Source organism: Ambystoma mexicanum, chromosome 4q (genome assembly GCF_040938575.1).
Source record: "Ambystoma mexicanum isolate Mex_15411 chromosome 4q, UKY_AmexF1_1, whole genome shotgun sequence".
Classification (NCBI taxonomy): domain Eukaryota; kingdom Metazoa; phylum Chordata; class Amphibia; order Caudata; family Ambystomatidae; genus Ambystoma; species Ambystoma mexicanum.
The window spans coordinates 119,661,707-119,684,638 of record NC_090928.1 but is presented as its reverse complement, the minus strand read 5'-3'; the positions used below and the strand labels follow the sequence as shown (position 1 = coordinate 119,684,638).

The 22,932-nt window shown below is 44.6% G+C and overlaps 1 protein-coding gene across 2 annotated transcripts in view; it reads left to right on the top strand.

Annotated features, from left to right (window-relative positions):
- The window catches only part of LOC138467528 (zinc finger protein 777-like), a 453,964-nt gene that overhangs the window by 384,186 nt on the left and 46,846 nt on the right, over positions 1–22,932 (top strand). For both annotated transcript variants that reach the window (XM_069607634.1, XM_069607633.1), the window contains exons 7-8: positions 15,356–15,466; positions 16,191–16,292. In XM_069607634.1, coding sequence (XP_069463735.1) covers positions 15,356–15,466; positions 16,191–16,292 — 213 coding nt within the window. The remainder of the gene's footprint in view (positions 1–15,355; positions 15,467–16,190; positions 16,293–22,932) is intronic.

Genomic DNA, 22,932 nt, shown 5'->3' with positions numbered 1-22,932 from the left:
GTTTCCTCATGTGGGCTGCTTTAAAGTCTTCCAGACTTCCAAGTCTACATCCAGTGTGGGAGGACCTATGGATTTGTTGGTTGTATGGCCAGTCTGATTGGCCAGCCACCAAAACCTTTGTGTGTTGTATGGAGGGCAATTGGCAGACTGACTTAAGCCAACCCGGAGTCAATGGGCCTCATTACACGGACGGCGGTAAGGGTTAACGGTCACCATTAATGGTAACGGTGATCGTTAACCCTTACCGCCGTACTACGAGGTCCCTTTGCGGGTTGGGGAATTTAACGCCTGCTTTTTGCAGGCGTTAAAACCCAACCCGCAAAGGGACCTTGGTGCTAATTACGGCACCGCAAATTTGCGGTACCGTAATTAGCACCTTCCCCATTCCCATTATGCCCTATGGGGCAAAAATGGGAATGGGGAAGGGCAATGGTGGAAGGGGGAATTACCGCCTCACCAACCTTGGAGTAGGGCGGTAATTCCCCTTTCCGCCAAGGCGATGCCGCTAATTTACCGGCATGGACCAAGGTGCTAAGAGCACCTTGGTCCACCGCCTACCGTGTAATGAGGCCCAATGTGTTATAAATGGGAGACTCTGTGAATTCCTCTGATACAGCCCTCATTCTTACCTGAAGACTGCTGTGAAGATGGGTTGCTGCATAGGATCGTGGTTTGCTCATACCGACTGGGTGCTGGCTTCTTCGTCTTTTGCATCCAGCTCCTCCTTGCTGGTGGAATCCTATTCAGAGTTCTTCCCTTTCTTCGTGTGGTCCTCTCAACTGACTATCCTTGCTGGACTCTAACTCGCCTGCAGTTGCTGGACCCCTAGTAGCATCCTTCTGGCCCACATGCCTAAGGTCCCTTCAAGTCTTCATGGCTTGGAAATCTGAGTAACTTCTGCCACTCCACCTTTGATCAGTCGTGTATCATCCTGGCTCACCTTCAGCCGTTCCCTTCATCATGTGATGAATTCCTTTTTATCTAGCTGGACCCTCAATCTCCCCTGAAACGACCTTTGACCCTTAATCGGTCCAGCAGGGCTCATGTTACTGTTATCACTGCTGCAGAGATCTTCGTCTTGCGGGTTGTGTCTCCAGATGTGTTCTTTGTTGGGCCTTCCTTATGTGCATCCCTGCTAATTATCCTGAATACCATCACACTGATTTTTTAACTACCTATTTAGTGTCAATGATGTGTATCTTTAAATCTGTAAACTGGCTCTGCTGCAGTCCTGTTGCTGTGAAAGAGAGGACAGAAGTGTAATCTGGAAATAGTAAAAGATACACACTTACTTTTTCAACAATGGGGGGGTAATGATTTAGTTACTGCTAGACAATCTTGAAAATCTCATAAAAGGAGGTGTTATTATGAAACTGTACAAGTATGCACAACTTGAATGTTGCTCCCAAATCAAGTACTGGTCTGCTGAATTGTCTACGAATTAATGAATTATGTCTACGAAAAGCTACAGATCTTGCTTGCCATATCACACAATATAATAAAAGGCCAGATGTATGTTTGTCTGATGTAGTAATGCGCAGTAGAGACTGCCCCTTCGCATGTTGTCACCGCTAGAGGGAGCTGTTGCCTTAGGAATTACATTAGCACTGAAAATGTCTCTCCTCACGCACTTTGGTCCGTGTACACAGGCTTTCACACTAGTCTTGTATAACTGGTGCTAGGAGAGTTACAGAAATGAACAAAAAGAGATGATGCATGCCTTCCTAAATAAAATTCGATTTAGGGGGATTATGTTGTTTTCATCTACACAGTTCTCTATATGGCTTAAAGGGTATTTTGAAAAGATTATTTTCCAGATTATTTACCAAAGCTATTATAGCCTTAAAGCCTGTTGCCTCAGACAAAACAGACATTAAAGGCCCAGAGACCAAGCTAAAGGTTGGTCTGATGCAGGGCAGGGGTCTTTAATCCATTTTCTGATGCTTTTAACACCTGTTTGGACCATTATGGTGGGCTTCGAGGATATTAGAAACTGTGTCAGAAGTCTGCAAAGAGCTTTGAGCAAGCATATTTTTCCCTTAGGGAAATTAAGAATGATAGATAGCTTCCATGCAAAAGTAAGTGTAAAAGAAAAAGCCAGACAGTGTGCCAAGACCTCCACAAGTTGCTTGCGACTGACTGCTGCACAATAACAGAGACTATCGCATGCATTCCAAGCAACCCGATAACCCCGGATGCACCACAGCAGTGCTCATTTCCGGTATTGTTATACTTTCTTTCCAGCTTGGGGTAGCGCATCTAGATTAAAGAACACAAATCAATAAGTAATGTAAGCTTAGTGCCCACTTTAAGGAGTCTACTCTAATACAAATGGACACAATCAAGGGCATTGCCAAACACATATTGATTGAGTCATGTTAGCCACTTCTATCTAACAGTTGGTGCTTACCCTCTTTCATTGTCAGTACTACATGGGCTCTCCTATTTCTTGTATTTAACTCAGCTTTATATCTGCCCCTTTGCTTTCCCATCGCACCGACATTGAGAAGATGCTATAGGTGATGCTTTATTTAAGCAATAAACCCAGAGACGAGAGGGCATTACAGGATAAGGTAAGGCCTTGTGGCCTAAGTTACAGGCCCAAGTGAAGCAAGGGCCTTAATGTGAGCCTCGGGGCATTAGCAGACCCGCTAATGGCTCCACATTGAGGGGTTTATTACTATTAGCACCCCGGCATGCTTTTTAGCCCATTGACACTGGTTCCAGAGGGGTGATGATTAACTAAACCAGTGCTATTGTTATGAAGTGTACCATTTGTAACTAGGTTGATTTTCTAACCCCTATGTCCAGTGCTTTGGATAAATGAGCTGCAGATAATGCAGTAAATACATGGCTACCTCAGTACATGGATACCTCAGCCGGCACACCTCCTTACCTTTGGCAGGTTGTGACATGCGCGCAGTCGGAACATTGCCAAACTTGAGACTAGGCGGGTCCATAAGGAAAACACTCATTCTCCTACTATGTCCCAGTAATATGCAACTCAATCTCAGTAAAAATCTGAACTGGTCCCTCCCTCCCTCCTCCTGTTCCAGAAAGAGACAAAAACTTGACTATTTCAGTGACACCATGACGTTACCTTGACTTTGAGGCTTTGCACCAATCACAGTGTGACTATCAGTAACTGAACGCAGTGCTACTGTGTGAATTGTATGTGTACACACACAGGCGCACAGTACTTTGTTACTGCCTGCCCCTCAACACTCTTGCATGTTAATGTTATCGTGATCCTGCTGACTCTCAGGTAAAATTCCAAGGGTGTTTATTGTCGTTTTACAACAGACAGAGTTGCGGTTAGGTTTTTAAAAGGGATCTTTAGGGCCGTCCCTCACTCTCACCACTTCCCCCACATTTGTGCCTGCATCCCTAACCCAGGCATCCCTAATGGATGTTAGTTCAGTTGAATGGTGCCACCTGCCTGTCTGATCTTCTGGCTGGGACTAATGTTTTTGTAGGGGCCTTCTTTTCATTAACCTAGCCTGCTTAGTGTTTTAAGGCAGTCTTTAGGGATGGTGCCTTCTTCCACCGTGTCACTCGCTCTCTTTGGACACACAGTCTCACCTGACCCTTCTCTGCCCAAAGATGGTCTCCTTCTGCCTTACTACTGTCCCTCTAATGTTCCACTCCGCCTCCATGCCCCCACCCTTTGATACTACTTCTCCTGTTTCTCCTTTCCTCCGCTCACTACCATCACTACTGCCTACTATCTCAGATGGTATATTCTCCTGCCTCCTCCCGCCTAAGCTATCGTCTTGTCTCTACTTCTCCATTGCCACTTCCACATATCTGCTCTTACCACTTCTCCTATTCCCTTACTCCCACTCGCTACTACCACAGCTCTACTGCTTCGTCTCACTACTATTGCTCCAACTCTAGTGCTGCTACCACTTTGTTAGTACCACTAATACTCTACTACCTCTAGCCTTACTCTCGTCACAGATGCTACTACTATTACCACCACCACTACTACTTACTACCACTCCATCTGACTGCTAATCTACTACTCTCATTACCACTACTCCCACTCCCAACTATTACTATCTCCTCTCTACTCGTTCTCTATTGCTAGTACCCTCATTCCTTACTCTCACACACAGTCACTCCACAGACCCCTCTCTCCAATAGCCTCTGCACTCCTTTCGCATTTTGCCTCCTCTGGTCTCTCTGAAGTCCTCCACCCCCTCCTGCCCTCACCCAGCTAACCCACACTAAAGCATTTACACACACCCTCTTAAATACCATTCCACTTACCTGGCTTCCAGGGACGTGACAGGGGAAGGTCTTAGAGGCTTCAAAAGAGCTGGTAAGCCCTGCCCTTTCTTCACTATGTGGCTGACTGCATTTCCACCAAGGGTGCTGTAATGCTCTGAGGCAACTGGTGTTCCCTTTCCTAACTGGAGGCGCTTAAATGATAAACTCCCTGGTGGGCTAGTGTGAGTTTCTATGCTATGGCCTTTCTGGATGCCTTTGTTTAATAATACCTATCCTTGATGGTTTACTGGCTTAACTGTAGAAAGGCCTTCGTAGAGCCCTTTATTTATAAAAAATAGTTTCCCTGGTGGTGGAGTGGACTTCCAAGATCTTCCTGGAGGTCTTTATTTAACACAAATAATTCCTGGTTGTTTAGTGGGTTTCTCTCCTTCGTGCAAGCTCAAGCAGACAATGGGCCACATTACGACTCTGGCGGAATGGGTTTAACGGCGCCGGTAGAGCTGCCGGTGCCGTTAAACCCATTCCGCCGTATTACGAGGTCCCCTTGCGGGACCCGCTCTGGACGTCTGGTCAGACCAGGCGTCCATTGCGGGTCCCGCGAGGGGACCAAGGAGCTAACAATGAGTCCGTTATTAACGGGCCCGTTGTTAGTTCCCTCCCCATTCCCATTGAGCCCTATGGGGCCTCAAATGGGAATGGGTCCAGGTCCGGAAATACTGGGCCCTCCAAAGTCGGAATGTCCCGGTATTTCCCGATTCAGGGACCACGGACCCGGACCCCAGTTTGGAGGCAGCCATGCCCTTTTAAGGGCATGGCTACCTCCAAACTCATAATGAGGCCCAATGTCTGCTGGAACCGTGCTTGGGTTCCAGTAAGCCACGTTGGCTCCCAGAGCCTCTGTGGCGTCCTTCCCCTGCGGCCAGTGTTGTTGCGCTTGCTGCATCGCGCAGCAGCAACATGCACACTGTTGCGGTGATCGCTGCGCCCCACACTGCCATCCTCCTCTTCTCAGAGTCTTGCTGGTAGCTGCTGCAGCGCTAGGCTGGCTCGCTCATACCGGCTTCCGTGAGGTCCCAGGGTGTTAGGGGTGGGCTCCCTCCTACCCCTGACATGACTGTGACAGTGGCCTTGTCACACTAGCTTTGCACAATATAAAATATAATAAAACAATATGCATATCTTAAAGCCCCAAACATGTTTCTCTTGCTTTGGGTTATCACTAATCTCCCCTTGAACATCACCCTAACAATAAAAAAAACTGTAGTTTGAGAATCAATAACCAATTAACTCACTACTGCCCTTAATTGAAAATTGGCATCTGATATTTAATATGTATGTACTTTATTGCAGAAACAATATAATGGGAGCTTGTGTTTTAAGAGAAGATTAACATTTTAAATGAATGATGGATCTTGCGCCTGCTGAGCGACATGTTGATGACGTGTTGGCTAATCAAGCATTTATCATCACTCCAAGTTGGCATTATACTTTTTCCAATTTTTTTAATGGTTTGCATTGGGAAAGTTTCTGAATAACGAGGGAGATACTCTGAGAAATAGTTTGAAGGGGGGCATATAATTTGTAATTTTCAGACGTGCCAGCGAAGAGGCTCAAGAGGGCTTGAAAAGGGTGCAAGTTAGGGAAATGGGGTGCATGATTAGGGTGCATTGGTAGAACTGCATTTAGTACTTCTTTCCATTAGCGAGGCTTCATTTTATTTGTGAATTATCTACAGTGTGATAGGAACCTAAGCTTGTTGCACTTTGTCCACAAAGGTAAGACATTGGGCCTCATTACGAGGTTGGCGGTAACCTGCCGGTGCGGGTTGCCACCGACCTCGAAACACCAAATCCGCCTTCTGACTTCCCGCTGCCACCGGGACATTACAAGTCCTGGTAGAGCGGGAAGTCAGGCGGGGATTCGGTAAGTTCCCATTCCTGTGGAGTCCCATAAGACTCCATGGTAATGGGGACTTGGAAGGAAACACCAGCACCGTTGCGAACAGTGCCAGTGCTTCTGTGAAAAGTCTGCCTGCAGGGGCTGTTGCGGGCTGTGAGCGCAACAGCCCCTGCAGGCAGACTCGTGTAGCTGTCTGGAAACAAGGGAGGCATCTGCCGGCGAGGTCCAGCTGTGGGACATTCATTTGGTACGGAGTGCAGCACCCAGAGAGGAGAGAGTGCTGGACCGGTGCTGGGAGGCAGGGGCTGCAGAGCCGGGAAGGCGGGAAGGCGGGGACTGTTGTCGGCAATGAATGTTGCTGCAGTTGGTACATCTCTGCAGGAGGAGGTAGCACTTGCCCTGGGGTAACGTAGTGTACGATCAGCTATGGAGGGACGGGACAGAATCAGCGGCACATTGTGCTCCGGGCTTCGGGAGCACTTTGCGGCCCGTCTTGCCAAGTGTGTAGCTAGTGCTGGTTGTGGAGGCGGTAGAGCTGTGGTGGCCGCCCTAGGCCGGGCAGTGGCTGTGAGCGGCCCAGATTGCAGCAACATCCAATGGATTGCAGAGAGGTGGCATTTGACAGCCTATTATTTTAAAGTTGCGGTGGCACTGTGTCGGGCTGTCAGCCACCAAGTAACACCCGATGGAGTGCAGAGAGGTGGTCTCTGGCAGCCTATTACTTTAAAGGAGCAGTGACACTGTGTTGGGCTGTCAGCCATCATAGTGGTGATGCGAATGCCAGTCCACTGAGCTTGGCTGGTCTGCTGGTGGGAGATAGTGCTAGATGGAAAAACCCTATTGTGGAGTGGATACTTGCACAGAGCCAAAGGTTATGGAGTAAGGGTCGTGGGTGTCAGTATTGTGAGGCTGCAGCGGCCTTGGCACTCCTGAGTGCTGCCTCATTTCCTCGTATAAATTACTGAGGGGCTCTTTGAGTGGCTGATCTCCTTGGATGGCTGGACTGCATCAATGGTGAAAGGGGCCAAGAAGCCAGCAAAGCTCTCCTTTGCTAACATGGAGATGCATGGGAAGCAGAAACCCAGGTCCCCACGAGTCCCCCCACCTCCCAGGAAGACCAATGTGGTGAGGTGGCTGACAACTCGGAGGCTCGTCCGAGCAGTGACCCCTCGCATGCTCACATAGATATGGTGATGCTCCTAGAACAGATGAAGTCTGGGTTTGAATCTGTGACTGGAAAGTTGGACAACCTGGTTTTTAAAGTTGATCGGATGCAGCAGAGGATTGAAAAGGAAAGCAGCAGAATCACTGAGGCTGAACAGAGGATCGGGACACTTGAGGACACAAGTATGGTGATGGGTCAGGCCATCCGTTCTTTGCAGTAGGAGGTGGCCGGGGTGCGGACCACAACGAAGATTTGGAAATCCCCTCTCATCATAATAATGTACGCATAGTGGGGATCCCGGAATTAATGAAGCCACAAAATATGGAGGAATTTGTTGAGACCCTTATCAAGGAGGTTCTGGTGGACCCACCCCTCTCTTAGGGCTCATCATGTGTCATCGCAGGCCCTGAGGCAGGCCAGAATCCTAGGCCAGTGATTGTCCGTCTCTTGAATTACAGGGACAAGGACACCATTTTGAGGAAAGTAAGAGAACAGGCAGAGTTGCATTATTCCAGTATCTAGATTTACCCTGACATTACGCGATCCGTGAAGAAAGTCTGCATTTATTTTGTTGCAGTGAAGCGCCAGTTGCATGAGCAAGATTTGCAGTACTCCATGCTGTATCCATCAAAGCTGCGGGTTACTCAGGTCAATAAAATACACTTTTTCACCAACCCAGCAGAGGTGCGGTCCTTTTTGGAGGTTCTTTCCAAACGCTGAACGCTATAAAGGCCGTTGGTTTGTTATTTGTGTTTTTTTTTATTTTTCTCAAGCCACAAGTTGTCTATTGAAGAGTCCTGTTCTGGTTCTCCTGTTGGATCCTTGTGGGTGTGGTTGTAATCCTGTTGTTTCTTGTTGTGTGCCTATGTTGTCCCAGTGCTAACTTAGAGTTACAGGATGTTTTAGTAAATTGGGTTTAGGTATGTGACGAGTTTATCCCATCCTTGAGTTGAAGTGATCTGGAGTAGCAGGGTTGTTTAACCTCCTTACACAGGGTAGGAGTGTGGGGCGACAGTCCTGCTGTCTCTGGGATGGTTCCCGCTGTTGTTGGGATTGGGTGGGGTGGTCAGTTGGATGGGGAATTCACTGCAAGTTCAGGGAAGGCAGTGGGGGTGGAGTGTAGGGTACACTTGTTAAAAATCGGTTCACATCGGGTGAGAAGATTGTTCACTGCATGTTTTGGACTTTGCAGGGATGGAATTGTTATGACAAATGCTGAGAATGACATGAGGGAAATTAATATATGCACTGTCATTAGCTGGAATGTACAGGGGTTAAATAATCGTGCCAAGATGATGAGGAGAGTTATTGCGTATTGCGAGCACCATCAGGCAAAGGTGCTTATGCTTCAGGAGGCACATCTGGTTGGGGATGCGAATGATGCGCTGGCGAGATCCTGGGGGAATGCAAGAGGGTAAACATCTTACTCTAGATTCTCTAAAGGCATCTGAATCCTTATCCACAGATCTCTGGGATTCAGGGTGTTGACGTGGGAGAGTGACCCAGAGGGGCAGTACTTATTTGTTTTGGGGGTGTTGGAGCATAGGCTTTTGATCTTTGTTAACGTTTATGGTCCCAATGTTGATGATCCAGAGTTTTACCAGTCCATCATTAATAAATGTCATTTGTACTTGTATACTCATTTGATACTGGTTGGGGATTTGAATACGGTCCTGGACCCGGAGCTAGAGAGATCTGTGAGCCGAGCAACACAACAGTCTTTGGCTGCCTGCATAAGGACTGGAATAACAATGGCAAACTTTCCATCCCCACATGTTAGATTTCACCTTGTACTCGTCTGTGCACGATATGAGATCGTGTAGAGACTATATTTTGGCTACCTCTTCATTGGTGCACCAAGTGGTGGGCAGTTGTTTTCTTCCGAGAACTTTCTTGGAACACTCACTGGTAGTGTGAATGCTGACATTGCAGGGTGAAACCCTAAAACTGCCCTTTTGGCGTTTTAAATCGCTGGCATTGCACGATGTGGTGTTGGAGATAACTGCATTTCTTTACAATTAACATTCGATTGGTTGCTACCATGGGTACCGTATGGGAAACATTTAAAGTTCACCCTAGGGGGCTGTGTATGGCCCTGGGAAATGGTGTGCTTAAAACGATTTCCATAGGCTGGATCTGATAGAGAGAGAATTGAAGGATCTGCCAGTTAACACGACTCAGCCGGAAGCCGTTGAGACCAGATCCTCTATAAGAACAGCACTGGATCAGTTCCAGTTTGAAGTTGATCGGGAGGTTCGGTATCTGTCATTCTCTCGTGTTCGATGATACAAGGAGGAGGCTAAGATGGGGCGTCATTTGGCCAATATACTGAGGAGAGAACAGAATTCAGTAGATATAGACTTTTGCTGCCGCCTACAACCCGCAGAGCTGAGGTAGCCCCCACTCTCACTGGGCGCGGCTTTGCCAGCATGCCCCGTCTCAACACTCCTCATTGACTGATCCATGATTGCCTGCATCTCCATCTGACGTAGCCCCCTGCACTCTGGGGAATGGCTTTGTCAGACTGTGCACTCATACCAATTTTGACTGTGTTGCAACTACCCGTTTTGCATTTGCTCTCACCTATTTTGTCCCATTTGATTGTCTGCCCGCCTGATGTAGCCCCCCAGTACCATGAGGGGAGGCTTTGCCAGTCTGCAGTCACACACCTATGTTGTCTCACTTGATTGTCTGCTCACCTCATGTAGCTCCTGTACCATGGGGTGAGGCTTTGCCAGTCTGCTTTCACACACTTATTTTGTCTGCAACCAATATGCTTGTTTCTTGCACTTCCCCAAATGTACCATTCACCATCTATAACTAGCAACTAGATGCCTCTGGGTTTTGGGCGCTGGAATAAATGCAAAATAAATAAATAAAATAGTGGTAATCAAAAAACGATAAAGGAGAATTGATAAATTGATCGCTGACCCGGAGCAGATTGCAGCGGTCTTTGGCAAGTTTTGTTAATCGCTCCATAGTGCCAGGGGGCGAAGTATCAAGTGCACCTTTGCACTTTTCTAAAGGAGACTCCGTTACCTGCACGTTCTGGTTAGGCTCAGCTGATTCTTGAGGCACCAATAACACTGGAGGAGGTCATGGATGCCTTTAGTGCTTTGCCTTCTTCTAACACAATTGGCTCTGATTGGGATCATGGGCGAGTTTTATAAATAATTTGGTTCAAAGGTAGCTCAGTATTTGGTTCAGGCATGGCAGGAAGCATTGGAGATCCGTAGTCGCCCTTCGACTATGAGGGAGGGCATAATATCTTTGATTTTAAAACCGGCAAGGATGCTTCCGACTGCGCTTCGTACAGGCCAATATCTTTGATCATCTTAGATACCAAGATCTTTTCCAAGATTCTTGCAGACATGCTTCTCCTGTATCTGTCATCTCTGGTCCATATGGACCAGTCTGTGTTTATCTTGGGGCAATCCACTGCGCTCGATTTGCAGAGATATTTTGCCATTATGGCACAATTAGGCCCACAGGTGCAGGCCGTTGGGGCCTTATTAGATATTGTTAGTATGGTTTACTTCAAACTTGACTTAAGGAAGAATTATAACTTTTTCTTCAACAAGTTTTTTCATGTCTTCTTTAAATGCGACAAATCAATATGAGTTGTTTATGTTAGAGCCACAGTTCAGCACTTGCATCAGCTACTACCTGGCTTATGCCTCCGCCAGGCTCTTTTGGACAATGCCTCTTGCCCTATAGGTTTACTCGCCTGCCCGTCTACTTCTTCAACAGCAAGAATAGAAAAGTGCTTCAGTGGTAACTTCCAATTTAGCGTAAAAACAACTTCATTATACTTCTTCAGCATCAAACTTTAAACATATTGTGGGGGAAACAAGAATCCACATTAGTTCTCTTCAAGGCTTCTTGGCAACTATGCTCCTCTCCCTCTGGATAATCTACTCCAAAGGGTCAGCCTGTTTTCCTCCGTTCTTTCCCCTCTGTATCATCAACCACATTCTGATCACAAGATAGTCTCTCCTTTCTTCTACCTTGGCTTTGGCAGTGTAGGTTGTTATCACCTATAGATTTGTATTTTGTAGCACATAAGCAGTAAACTCTAGTCATTAAGCCTCTCAATATTCCCCTCTTGCCTTGAGTATCGTTTATTACACTGCCTTTGCTGCTGATTTGTTATACATTCTTGGCATGGGTATTGCTTGTAAGCTTTTGGAACAATTACAGCTTTACTGTGTGGTTTCTGATCTTTCCACATTTTCATGCGCTTATTTATACAGTCACTTGCTTTTAACAGGTATAACTTTTGTTGGTTTTGTAAAGTTTGGCATTCAAAATCACTTCTATTGTCGCTTTTACTCACTCGCAAAACAAGCGGCCTGCTGTGAACACGCATGCAGCGTTGGAGCACTCCGGAGTGACTTGCAAGCTTTGAAATCACTGGGTAAGTCGCTTGTGTCTGCTCCGTTCGGTGTTAGCAGGTCTTCAGGGCTTGTGGCTTCTCACGGTCAGGCGGGCAGCGTTCTCTGGTCCTCCTCTGCTTAGGGTCAGGTGCACAAAAGGGAACACTTCCCTCGCTGCTGCTTCCTGCTGTGCAAACTCTGCACAACAAAATATTATCAGGCAAGCCTCTCGTCCTCACGCTTCCCGCTGCACGATCTCTGCAATAGGGAGAGCCACAGGCAAAGACTCTCCCAGGACCCTCCATGGCTTCTGGCGATTCAGTGGTCCCGGCGTCTTTCTCGCCTCATGCTTCCCTCTTAGCTGCAACCACCGCTGGCGTAGTTTCTTCCTGCTACACAGTTCTGCTTCTCTCTCTCATTCTCATTAATGCCTGCACCTGAGGCTGTTTTTTAAGCCTCCCTTCAGGTGTAGGTCATCTACAACAAATAAGAGATCCCTCCCACTTCCTGTGCATCCCTCTTCCTCGTCCCAGCACTGAGGGAATTATGGGACTTGGAGTCCCTCGCAACCAAGTTAGCTTTTCTAACTCTTTTTACTTGGCAATAAGCCATGTAAAGACTAGGGCTTCGGGGAAAGTTGAGTAGGGGAATCACCCTGTTTCCTGACCTGTTTCCTCCCCCATGTGATCCTCCTGCAAAACACCAACCCCAGGTCGAGGTTTTGGGGGAATCATTACTGATTCATCACAATATGGAAAATGAATTTGATTCGGTCACCTGGGACTATTTGTTTGTAGTATTGGAATTGGTGGGGCTTCTGTAGGATTTTCTTATGATGTCTGCTTCTACTTTATTTGGATGTCACTGCAAGGGTTGGGTTGAGGGTCCTTCGTTCAGCTGCGTTCAGATTAGGGCAGGGGACAAGGCAAGGGTGCCCCGCTTTTGCCGCTTTTGTTTGTGCTTGCAATAGAACCCCTGGCGGTTTGCTTGCGGTTAAGACATTGTCAACTAGGTATAGCGATGGAAGTTACTCTGAGTTACTCTGGAGTTTATCTCAACAGTATTCTTTGTGTTAAGGCCCTGCGACCAATTTGTCTCAGTTTACAGATGAGCTTGAATGTTTTGGGAGAGTGTCTGGACTGAGAATTAACTGGACGAAGTCAGTATTGTTTCCGTTAACAGATAGAACCCACAGACCCAATGGGTTAGATGGTTGCAGGTGGGAACAGGCAGGAGTACTGTACTTAGGGGTGATTGTCAGTAGGAGTCACTCATCCCTGTTGAAGGATAATCATCTAGCATATTTGGACACACTGAGGAAGAAGATTGACTAATGATTGACCCTCCTGCTTACGCTATTAGATCGCATTACAGTGATGAAGATGGTAATTTTGCCAAAATTCCTATATTTGTTCTTGACCATCCCATTTTGGCTGGGAGTCTCTTTCTTTCAGACGGTCAGATCCTTGTTGATAAAACTCACTTGGTTCCCAAAACAGCCCAGAATTAGGTGGATAACTTTGTGCACACTGTTTGAACACGGGGGGCTAAATGCCCCTGACCTGGAACTGTATTTCCTATAATCTCAAGCATCTTTTGTGCCCTATTGGATGCCGGGTGCTACAGTGTACCCTCATGTTTCGGGTGGAGATGAGGGCTATTTATCCATATTCTCTGCAGGGGGCCTTAGTCGGTGCATGGAGGCGGCTGAAGAAAAGGGTGCATGGGTTCTATACACGCCTGAGTTGAGGGTCAGGGACATGCAGGGTATCACCCCTGCTTATGATGCTGCTACTATTATGTCCTGCTAGTCGGGGTGAGATGTGAATATCATGTATGACATTTTTATCCGGAGGGTCAGTTTGTACCCTGGGAACTAGTTCAAGGGAAATTAGGCAGTGATTTCAGACTCACATTTCAGAATTTCTGTATAAGGGCGGCGTTCCAGCAGTGGACACTGGATTTCCCGTCGGTGAATTCAGCTGGAGCAAGCGGTATAGTGTCCAATTTGTATCGTCAGGTGTAGAGTGATACCCCTAGCGTGGATCTTCAGTGTAGCGCGGATTGGGCTGATAAGATGGTGGCTGAGCTGATGACAAGATGTGGTTGTACATGGGTAGGTACACCCACAAACTAGCCCTGAATGCGAGATTCAAATTAATTCAGTATAAAGTGCTACATCGTATATATATAACCCCTGCCTCACCAGAGTAAATTCGATGAGTCAGTAGATGTCCCAGGTGTAAGGAGAAGGAAGCAGGCTGGTTATGCCCCGGGCTGACTGACTTTAGGAACCAGGTACAAGATAACATAGGACTGATGATCCAGAGAAACAGCGTGTTGTATGTTTGGGTGGTTCCCGGCTTGGGTAAGAAAGCTTGGAAGCTGCTTTCAATTTGCTTGTTGTTGGCTAAAAGGTGCATATATATGTCTTGTGAGGCCCCAGCTATGCGCAAAGGGATGTCAGATGTGTGCTGGTGCCATGGCACTGGAACTGAATTCGGTAGAATGGGCCCGGCCTGTTCGAGACCTGCTGATATATGGGAGCTATTCAGGCGCTTCCTGAGGTGTAAACAACCACTGGAAGAGGATGCAGAGGGTATTTGGTAATGGTTGTTAAAATCCAGGCATCAAATTGTAGATGATTTAGTGAGGTGCAATAGGTTGTTCCCTCAGCAAATGGTGGTTGGAAGTGCCATGGTTGGTGTTGGTGAACATTGCGGGAGGGTCTTCATGTACTGTGGGCCGCATTATACTCCTCTGTCCTTGTCCTTGGACCTCGCTGTTGGTGTATGCTTATTCTGGCCTTTAAACTGTGGTGTGATGTACTAAAAACATTTTTTAAAAAACTTCCATGATCCCTCAGCATAGACCATACTGTCCAGGGCTCATGGGAGTTGAAGCTCAAACCATCTGAAGCGCCAAAGGTTGAGGCCCCCTTTTCTGACACTTCAAAACAATGAGGAGGGTGATGGTAGGGTTTTGGTGACTGTCTTAACCTGTAACAACGATGACATCCGTTGCTTAAGGACGAAGTGTTTGGAAGGCAGTGGTTTTAGGCACAGGGCAGAGGCACAGTGGGTCAGAGAGACTGCCCAGAATAAAACACCATTCCAACTCAGCTATGTGAGTTCACTGCATGAGACTCTCGGGCTACAATAATTCTAAACACATATTTATTTATTTATGTATTTATATCGTGCCGAAACCCACAGGAATCAGGACATAGTGCCCCTTTCCTTGTTTCACTTGTAAGGTTGTGAGAATTTAAGAATTGATCTACATCGAAGATGAACTTACCATGAAGTTTAGCTTCGTTTTGAGAAAAGCAGAACAGAATCCACCCAAGGGCACTACACTCCTGGGCAGTCAATGGGAGCCCAGATAACACTCAAAAACAGAGGCCATTTTTGTTTTTCTGAGAGTACTGGAGGAGGGCAATACGTTGGGCCTGAACTGAGAGAGGTAATCAGGATTCCCTTTCTGACCTGAAATATTTGGCTACAATCATGCAAGTCTAGCCAACTGTAATGTGCAAAGTAAGGAATATGGCATCATTGAAAATCGAAAAGCCTCTGTTGTCAATTCAAAAGAATATTGTTGTTTGACATCGTATTTTCCATCAGCACACCTCACAATAATGAGCTTTCTAAAATATGTGTTTTTTTATGTCACTCGGCAGGAAATCCATTTCTCAATGTTGACTTTTGTTTGAGAAAGGAAGAAGTTCCAAGCACATGTTTAAGGGACCGTCTTGTTTCAGAAGGAGGACAAACCACACGAAACAGCTCAGGTACCTAAAATATTCTTGAGCATTTACTTTTTTGCGATTTGAAAGGAGTAGTGTGTTCTCATGTATAATGTATTTATCAAAATATCCTCAACTACATTTTTGTTATTGTCTTTTGTGCAAAAATCAAATTGCTCCGTGACGGTCTCTAATTTATATGGTAGTGGACTACATATAATATGGTATTTATATGGTAGAGAACAGAGGATAGATAGCACAGGTGCAACGCGCTGGTCTTGGAAGCAAGACCACGCAGAGCAACAGAGGTTCGAATCCTGGATCCACACTTGAACTCAGGTACGGTATTAGGCGCGTTATAAAAAAACAATTCAATTATAAATGATATCCAAAATTCTATTTGTTTGCAGTGTTCCCTTGCTTGGGCTTCTAACTGCTGCTTAATTATGGTGCAAACATTTACTTTTTTTTCTTATAAAGTGGTCCCTGTCTGCAGCTAGCAAAACCCCTAGAGACAGGAGTGTTGCTAGGTCAGGAAAAGATCCGGGGCTATGCTAATGTCAGGACTGTTGGGACTCAGGGCTAGCTAGCCTTTCGGTTGTTGCCTGAGAGCTTCTATCTGGGGCTATAACCAAAAGACCCAGGGCTATAGCCCCCTCAGCACCTCCCCCTCCCCCAGCAACGCCTATGCCAAGAGTACTCAATGTTGAATAGTATTTGAAAATTCTACTTTCAAATATTAGAACTTTAATGTTTGTTTACATTTTAGGAAATGACGATTTTACGACAGTTCACATTAAAAGAGAGCAAGAGGCCTACCCCATAGTCCTTCAAGAAACTGACAGAGAAGAAAGTGTTAGCAGTCCAGTGGGTGAGTAAAGAGTATTTCTGATTTTATTTTTCAATGGTAGGTTAAACATTAAAGTGGTAATTCCCATTGTTTGTAGGCTTGAACGTTTTATAGTAACCTTAACTATTAATTATTTTTTATGTTGAATAGTTTGCTAGTGATCCCTAAATATATGCAGTTTTTTTAAAAACAAAATAGAGTAGAAGTAAGCGTGTGCCTTTGTGTTGGGATGTTTGTGTGCATTGTTGGGTATATTTTTATTTCATTTTGTTCCTCTGGCCCTACTGCATGCATGTTGGGGGCTGCAGATATGTTTATGCATTTTGCCGAATATTTTTCATTTTGTTTTGTTCCTCCAACTGTACTACACATGTACCCCTCCCTCCCCCCAGCACCACTGCATACTGGGTGAACCAGATCATCTTGTATGTTTCGTAGATTTTGTTTCATTCCGTTATGTATTTTTAATTTTGTTTTGTCCTTCCGACCCTACTGATCAGGTGCGACGGCCCTACTGCATGTTTGGTGCTGTAGATCGTTTTGTGCATTTCACCGAATATTTGTCATTTTGCAGTATGTTTTTTTTTCATTTTGTTTTGTCTGGCTGGCCCTACTGCGATGGACTCTGCCCTTCTGCGTGTTGGCTTTGGGGGATCATCTTGCCATTTAGCAGAACACTTTTCATTTCACAGTATATTGCATTTTGTTTTGTTCTCCTCCCCCTATCCCCACGATAATATGACACACGTACGCCTTACTGCAAGTGGGGTGAGGCGCATCATTTTGTGTATTTTTTTTTTTTTGTATTTAATCAATTTAGATTTTTACAAATGGAGGAATCTTTCTTTACTATCTTGAGAAATAGAGTTTACTTTTTATCATTTATTTTGTCCCTCCGACCCTTCTGCATGTTGGCTTTGGCAGATTATTTTGGGCCTGATCACGACTTTGGCAGTAACCCTTAAATCCGGCGGTAGCCCTATTACTGCCGGATTTAAGGGTCCGCCAAATCAAGGCCAGCAGTAAGAGCGCGAAAATTCCCCATTGAGCCCAATGGGGAATGGGGCATTCCCGAATGGGCTCAATGGGGAATGGGGGTTAACATTACCGCTGAACTCGTGATCCGGCGCTATTAGCGCCGGGGAGTTCGGCGGTAGGGCTAATACGGCCAGCGGTAATACCGCCGGCATTACCGCCAAAGTCGTGATGTTTCGCAGTTAATTTTTCATTACGTTTTCTCCCTTCAAGCCTAATGCGAATGTTAAAAAGTGAATATCTCAAGGCTAGCAAATACGATTTGTGCAATATATTTTCGCCATGCACAATTTCAACATAAACTTTACGCATGTCTCTAAAATATCCAAAATCTGAGTGGACAGTTTTGAAATATGGGGCGGCCAGAGGTTAAAAGTGCGATTCTTCTGCCTCTAAGAAAAGTTAAGTGAAATAAAAGATGTATTTTTCGAACTATCACTTGGATAAAACATAGGCAAATGTTAGGGTCTGACCAGATTGGTCGGAAGCCAAATTTGATGCATTTTCATTAATGCAAACAGAGGTTTTAGTCGAAACATATTTTTAATTTCCTGGCTAACCATTATTTATTTTTTATTTTTTTTATTGGTTTGTTACAAACCTTTAAAAAACTAAGTTACAAATAACAAATTAGACAGAATTTAGATGGCAACTTCGTATAAAGGCAGAAGTAGAACATAAGGCCATCCTCGATTATGCGCCTAATGCCTTGCAAAAAAAAAAAAAAGAGAGAAGGAGTGCAAAGCATCAACCAATTGGGGAAAACAAGGTCAATGACATCTATTCCCAAGAGCAGTTAGAAGTTGGCAGAAATTCGGTATGCACTACATGATTTAGTTATTTCTACTGTCTTTGGCAGTTAGGTTCTAAGGTCGCTTCTGCCTTTAATAGTTTTTCCTTCATTGCTTCTAGGAAGAAAGTTAGCTCAAATGTTAAACTACGGTCCAAATCTTGAGAGAGTTGCTTCCACCAGTCTTCTATGGACATCGTAGGTCTTGCTAAAATAAATCTTCATAGGTGCTTTGTGCGTTCTTGTGTCAGTTTAGGCCTGGGCATGTTAATGATAGATGTTTCAAAGTTTCGGGCTCTTTGTCACAAAGGCGGCACTTTTGCGATTTTAGGCAGGCGGTTTTCCATATACTCAAAGTTTCTCGGGTGGGCAGTTGATTGAGTCGATATTTCATAAAAATTGCTCTTCAATTTTTATCCGGAAATCTTTGTAGATATGGCATGATTCCATTCAATTTTTTCTCTTCATTAGGCATCAGCTGCATAATTCTATGTTTTTTACACGAGTCGCCTGTGTCGATCCAATCTTGTGTCCAGAGCAGTGATTTGGCTTTATTTGGAATTTCTAGGAGCATGCTTTTGTCTGCTCCTATGTCACTGAGGATTTTTTCGCAACGATTGGCCCACATTGAGAGGATGGTATCGCCAGACTCTTTAGTTAGATCTTTCAAGATATTATATTGTAGTAGTGGCGTCTCGTCTGTAGCCTTGCGATATTCATTTAGCATGTTCCACGTGATTCTCCCATTAATGGATAGAAGGCTGAGCTCAAATCTTATGCAGGCGGTTGGAACTCCTGGAGGTAGCCACAATACCTTGGACCAAAAAGAATGTTCCAATGAGGCCCAAACTTCCGCAGGACATCCAAAGGCGCAATCGGCTCCATGAATTAGAGCTGGGATTACCTTAATTTTGTAGAAAGTCAAAACTGGTATTGATGAGTGTTTCCCATATTTCATGTTTACAATGCATGCTTGTGCTGTCAGTTGCCTGCATTTAGATTTGGCTTTTTCCAGCCATGGGGCTAACCATTATCAATAGAGTCCCAACTGCAAAAATGTAATACATATTTGTTTGTTTCAAAATGTTTTGAATTAAACAAAGAATGTGTAAAATTGGCAGCATACATAAAGCAATTTGCAAATGCAAAAAATCTCATACAAATTCTTAACTACCAAATTAGATCCTCAACTTAAGAACGATAAGTGCATAAAAAAGAGATAGCTATAACCTATTAAACTGGCATGAATGGCAAGTGATAAAGAGCATTTTGCAGATGAAGTGTGAACAATTATTGAGTCCTCAAAAAAAATGAAGTATTAGCAACTAGCTAAAACATACATGGCTGTTTTGAAAAGTCTGCCATAGAGCAAGCATAACATGCAAGCGTGTAAAGTGCATTTTCCTAATAAGATGCAAGCAATTCATACAATCAAAGAGCAAACATACAGTAATTGGCAGTTAACCACCATCATGGTGCCACCTCGGTTGCCGGCTTTAGTTTTTTTTATTCATCATGAACTTTACTCTATCACATAATGACACATCTAGGTAATTTGGTACCCGATATGCAACATGCTTGTAAGTTGCTTGCTTGCAATATAATAAAGCTTCCTGACATGTGCTATCTCCATTTGCCCTTAATCTTTTTAAGCCATTTTATCCTTGTGTTTCAATAAAGCAGACACAGTAGCTTAAGATGTCATTCATTTTCTTTAGACATTGAGCAATAAGAGCATTCTGCAATACAGTTTAGCAACCATTTGCTAGGTACAGAAACCATAGCAAAAATATTTAAATATAATTCTGTGGATAACAACTTTTTGAAATATGGTCTCATCATCTCATCAAGGTACTCTTCTCCTTTCCCTCTTAGTCCATACATATAAATGTAGATTAAGTCATTTAAGTCAAGTCACACTTGCCATTGTACAACTCAGTAGCCATCAGTGGAAGTGCACATTCAGTTCAGTGCCACATGAGCAATTCAAATTAGCTCAAATGTAAGCTTTTTTCTCTCGATAATTTTCTTCGAGCTAGTGGGCAGTGCTGTTGTATGGTAGGTATGGTATAGTATTGTTTATTTATACAGCGCCTACACACAGTCGCTCAGAGGCCTTGAACTTCTGAGACGATAATAGTCTGCACAGGCAGAGTAAGTGAGTAAAAAATACATGTAACAGTTTGGGAGACAGCAAATAGGCCTGGCGGCGATTCTGCAGTTTTAACAGTGCAATTAAGGGGTGAAGACAAGGGAGAACAGACATACAATCTTCAGCGTTGTGCGTAACGATCAAGCAAGTGCAAAGAGGGTCACAGAGAGGGGGGGATCAAGTTCACCCGGTCGGTTGAGACTGGGGTAAGTGCAGAGAGAGCCACTCTCTAGGGTTAATTTCACAAGTGCATTGAGTGTGGGTGGGGTGGGGTGTAGGGCCCTGTGGCAAGTGCGAAAGAGGACTGGCAGGGGTGCCGGGGGCCAGTGAGATTCTGAGGTACACCCGACGGCCAGTCAGCCTGCTGTAAGGAAGAGGAGGGAGAGAGGAAAACATAGGGAACTGGGTTAGCAGCGTAGCGGTAGAGAGAAGGAAGAGGCGAAGAGGAAAGTCTTGAGGAGTTTCTGGAATTTAAGGAGATCTGGCTCAAGACGGGGGGCGGCAGGGAGGCTATTCCAGAGGGAGGCACCTGCTGAGGATAAGGATCTCCTTCCAAATCTCTGCTTGGGGAACCGGCTCACTCGCAGAAGGTTGGAGGTAGAGGAGCGGAGGGCTCGTGAGAGACAGTATTATAGTATGCATAGTTTTTTTAACCTAAGACAGATAGATCTCAAGGTTGCAGACAACTGCATACACATTGAATCCTTATTAGGGATCAACCTTGCAGTATGGTCTGAAATTCGAATGGGTGGAGCATTTGAGCTTGTAAGCAAACACCAGCAAAGTTATGGTGGCTTTATAAAAGCTTGAGAAAAGCCTTCCTTCTGAAATGTGAAAGTAGAATAACCCATTTCAGCCTAATCACACGTGCCACAGCAGCAATCAGTGGCCATTAATGGAAGTTAATTCCATTTGAGAGCCTCATGAGCAATGCATTGTGGATATGCAAATCATCTCAAGGGATTGGATTTCTTTGTTCCTATGGTTAATGCTTTAGCGTGACTCTTTGTTTGTCTTAGTCTCTGACTTATTTTGCCAATATTGAATGTTCATTTCCGCCTCTGGTACATGCCACATTGGTGGATGTGTGCGTTAATTAACTTTTTATTTTGAGAACTTGGTTGCTTTGTAGTACCTTGATTCTGTATATTGCTATGATGCATACAGGTTTTATTGTATTTTAAACCATTTGTGTTAGCACAGGTGTGCCTTATGTTCAGATTGGTTTGTGAGTCTGATTTTTTTTCAAATAGTCAGGTTGTCTGAGAGCTAGAGGTTGGTTTCTGAAAGAAATATTCTCAACCTTTCATCTTCCTGAACAATGTGGTGTAGGTACCTGACAATCTAGTTCAGGGCTCTTATTTTGGGATTTTAAGGGATGCAATCATTGCTGTTTCTGTTTTTATTTCAGGACATTATTTTAGGTGTTCATGTGAATCCGAACATATCATTCATAATCTCGTGGTTGTTGACATTTGTTTTGAAATTCCCACCTAAAGACCTTAGTTTGTTGGTTCATATCAACTGTATTGTAATGTATAGCCTGGCTGGTGGTATTTTCTTGTGTGTTTAGGATGAAAGCCTTTCGTACCTATCAGGGGACGTCTGTGGGTTTGATGACTGTGATAAATCACTATCCACAAAAGGCTGAGAGTATCTCTTCTCATAGCACATGCCTTTGTGTGGAGTTCTTTTTGGATTTTTCCTGGAATCAAAAAATCTTCCTTCATGTCTTTTTTTTCTACATCACTCTGCGGAGGTTGAAGGATCCTTTATAAATTTCACATCAGGAGAGCTCTGAGATTTTACTTCAACCACCTAAGCTAAATGTAGAATTTCAAATTGACTTACTGCTTTTGTTAGCCTTTATCCAGAAGAGGTTTCCAGTGCTTCAATTGTTTGTTACATTATTTCATATATCTTTGAGTACTAGCCGAATTAACAGTTTTCTCCTTCAAATGATGTTGATACTCTGTGAAAGAAGTTCCCATGAACTGTTGGGATTTCTGTTTACACATATTTTATTTTGTTTTTTCAAGTGAACATTTTATTACCTTTGTCAGGTGCTTTGGCTAATGCACAAAGTCTTTAGTAAGCACTTCAGGATTTCATCCCCTGGATTGCAATCTGAGTTTTCCTTCTCTCCGTTTTTATGTGATGCTTTGTGTCTAGGATTTTGTTTCTGCGAGATGTGGGAAGGATGACAGGAGCCACTTTCTATGATAACTCTGTTTATTCACAGAATATCAAGCACAGGGTTTGTCTCTCCTTCCACCTTTAGTTTAGACACAGTCCGTTTTATCTCTGTTCGGGTCTGCTTCATTCAGCTTTTCACTTTTGTCCTTCTTCCATTCAGGTCCCTTTAATTTCCATATAGGAATCTCTCCAGACGCTGGTTGTTGGTGTGGACAATAAGGGTTTTGGGTCTTGACTTCACTTCAACCTTCAATAGGCCCAGGTATTCCAGGCTTTTCCTCCTAGGTCTCATTCCATTACATGTTTTCTTGTGGACGTCCAAAGTTGATGTGTTCCAGCAGCACACTGCTCTGCAGGTATCCGCCGTGTCTTTTTAGCGGTTCCATGTGTTCTTAACGAATGAAAAAATAACTAATCAAATTTTAACGAAGAGAAAATAACGGAAATCTTATATGTTCCCCACATCCCTCGTTTCCCCTTGCTTAAAA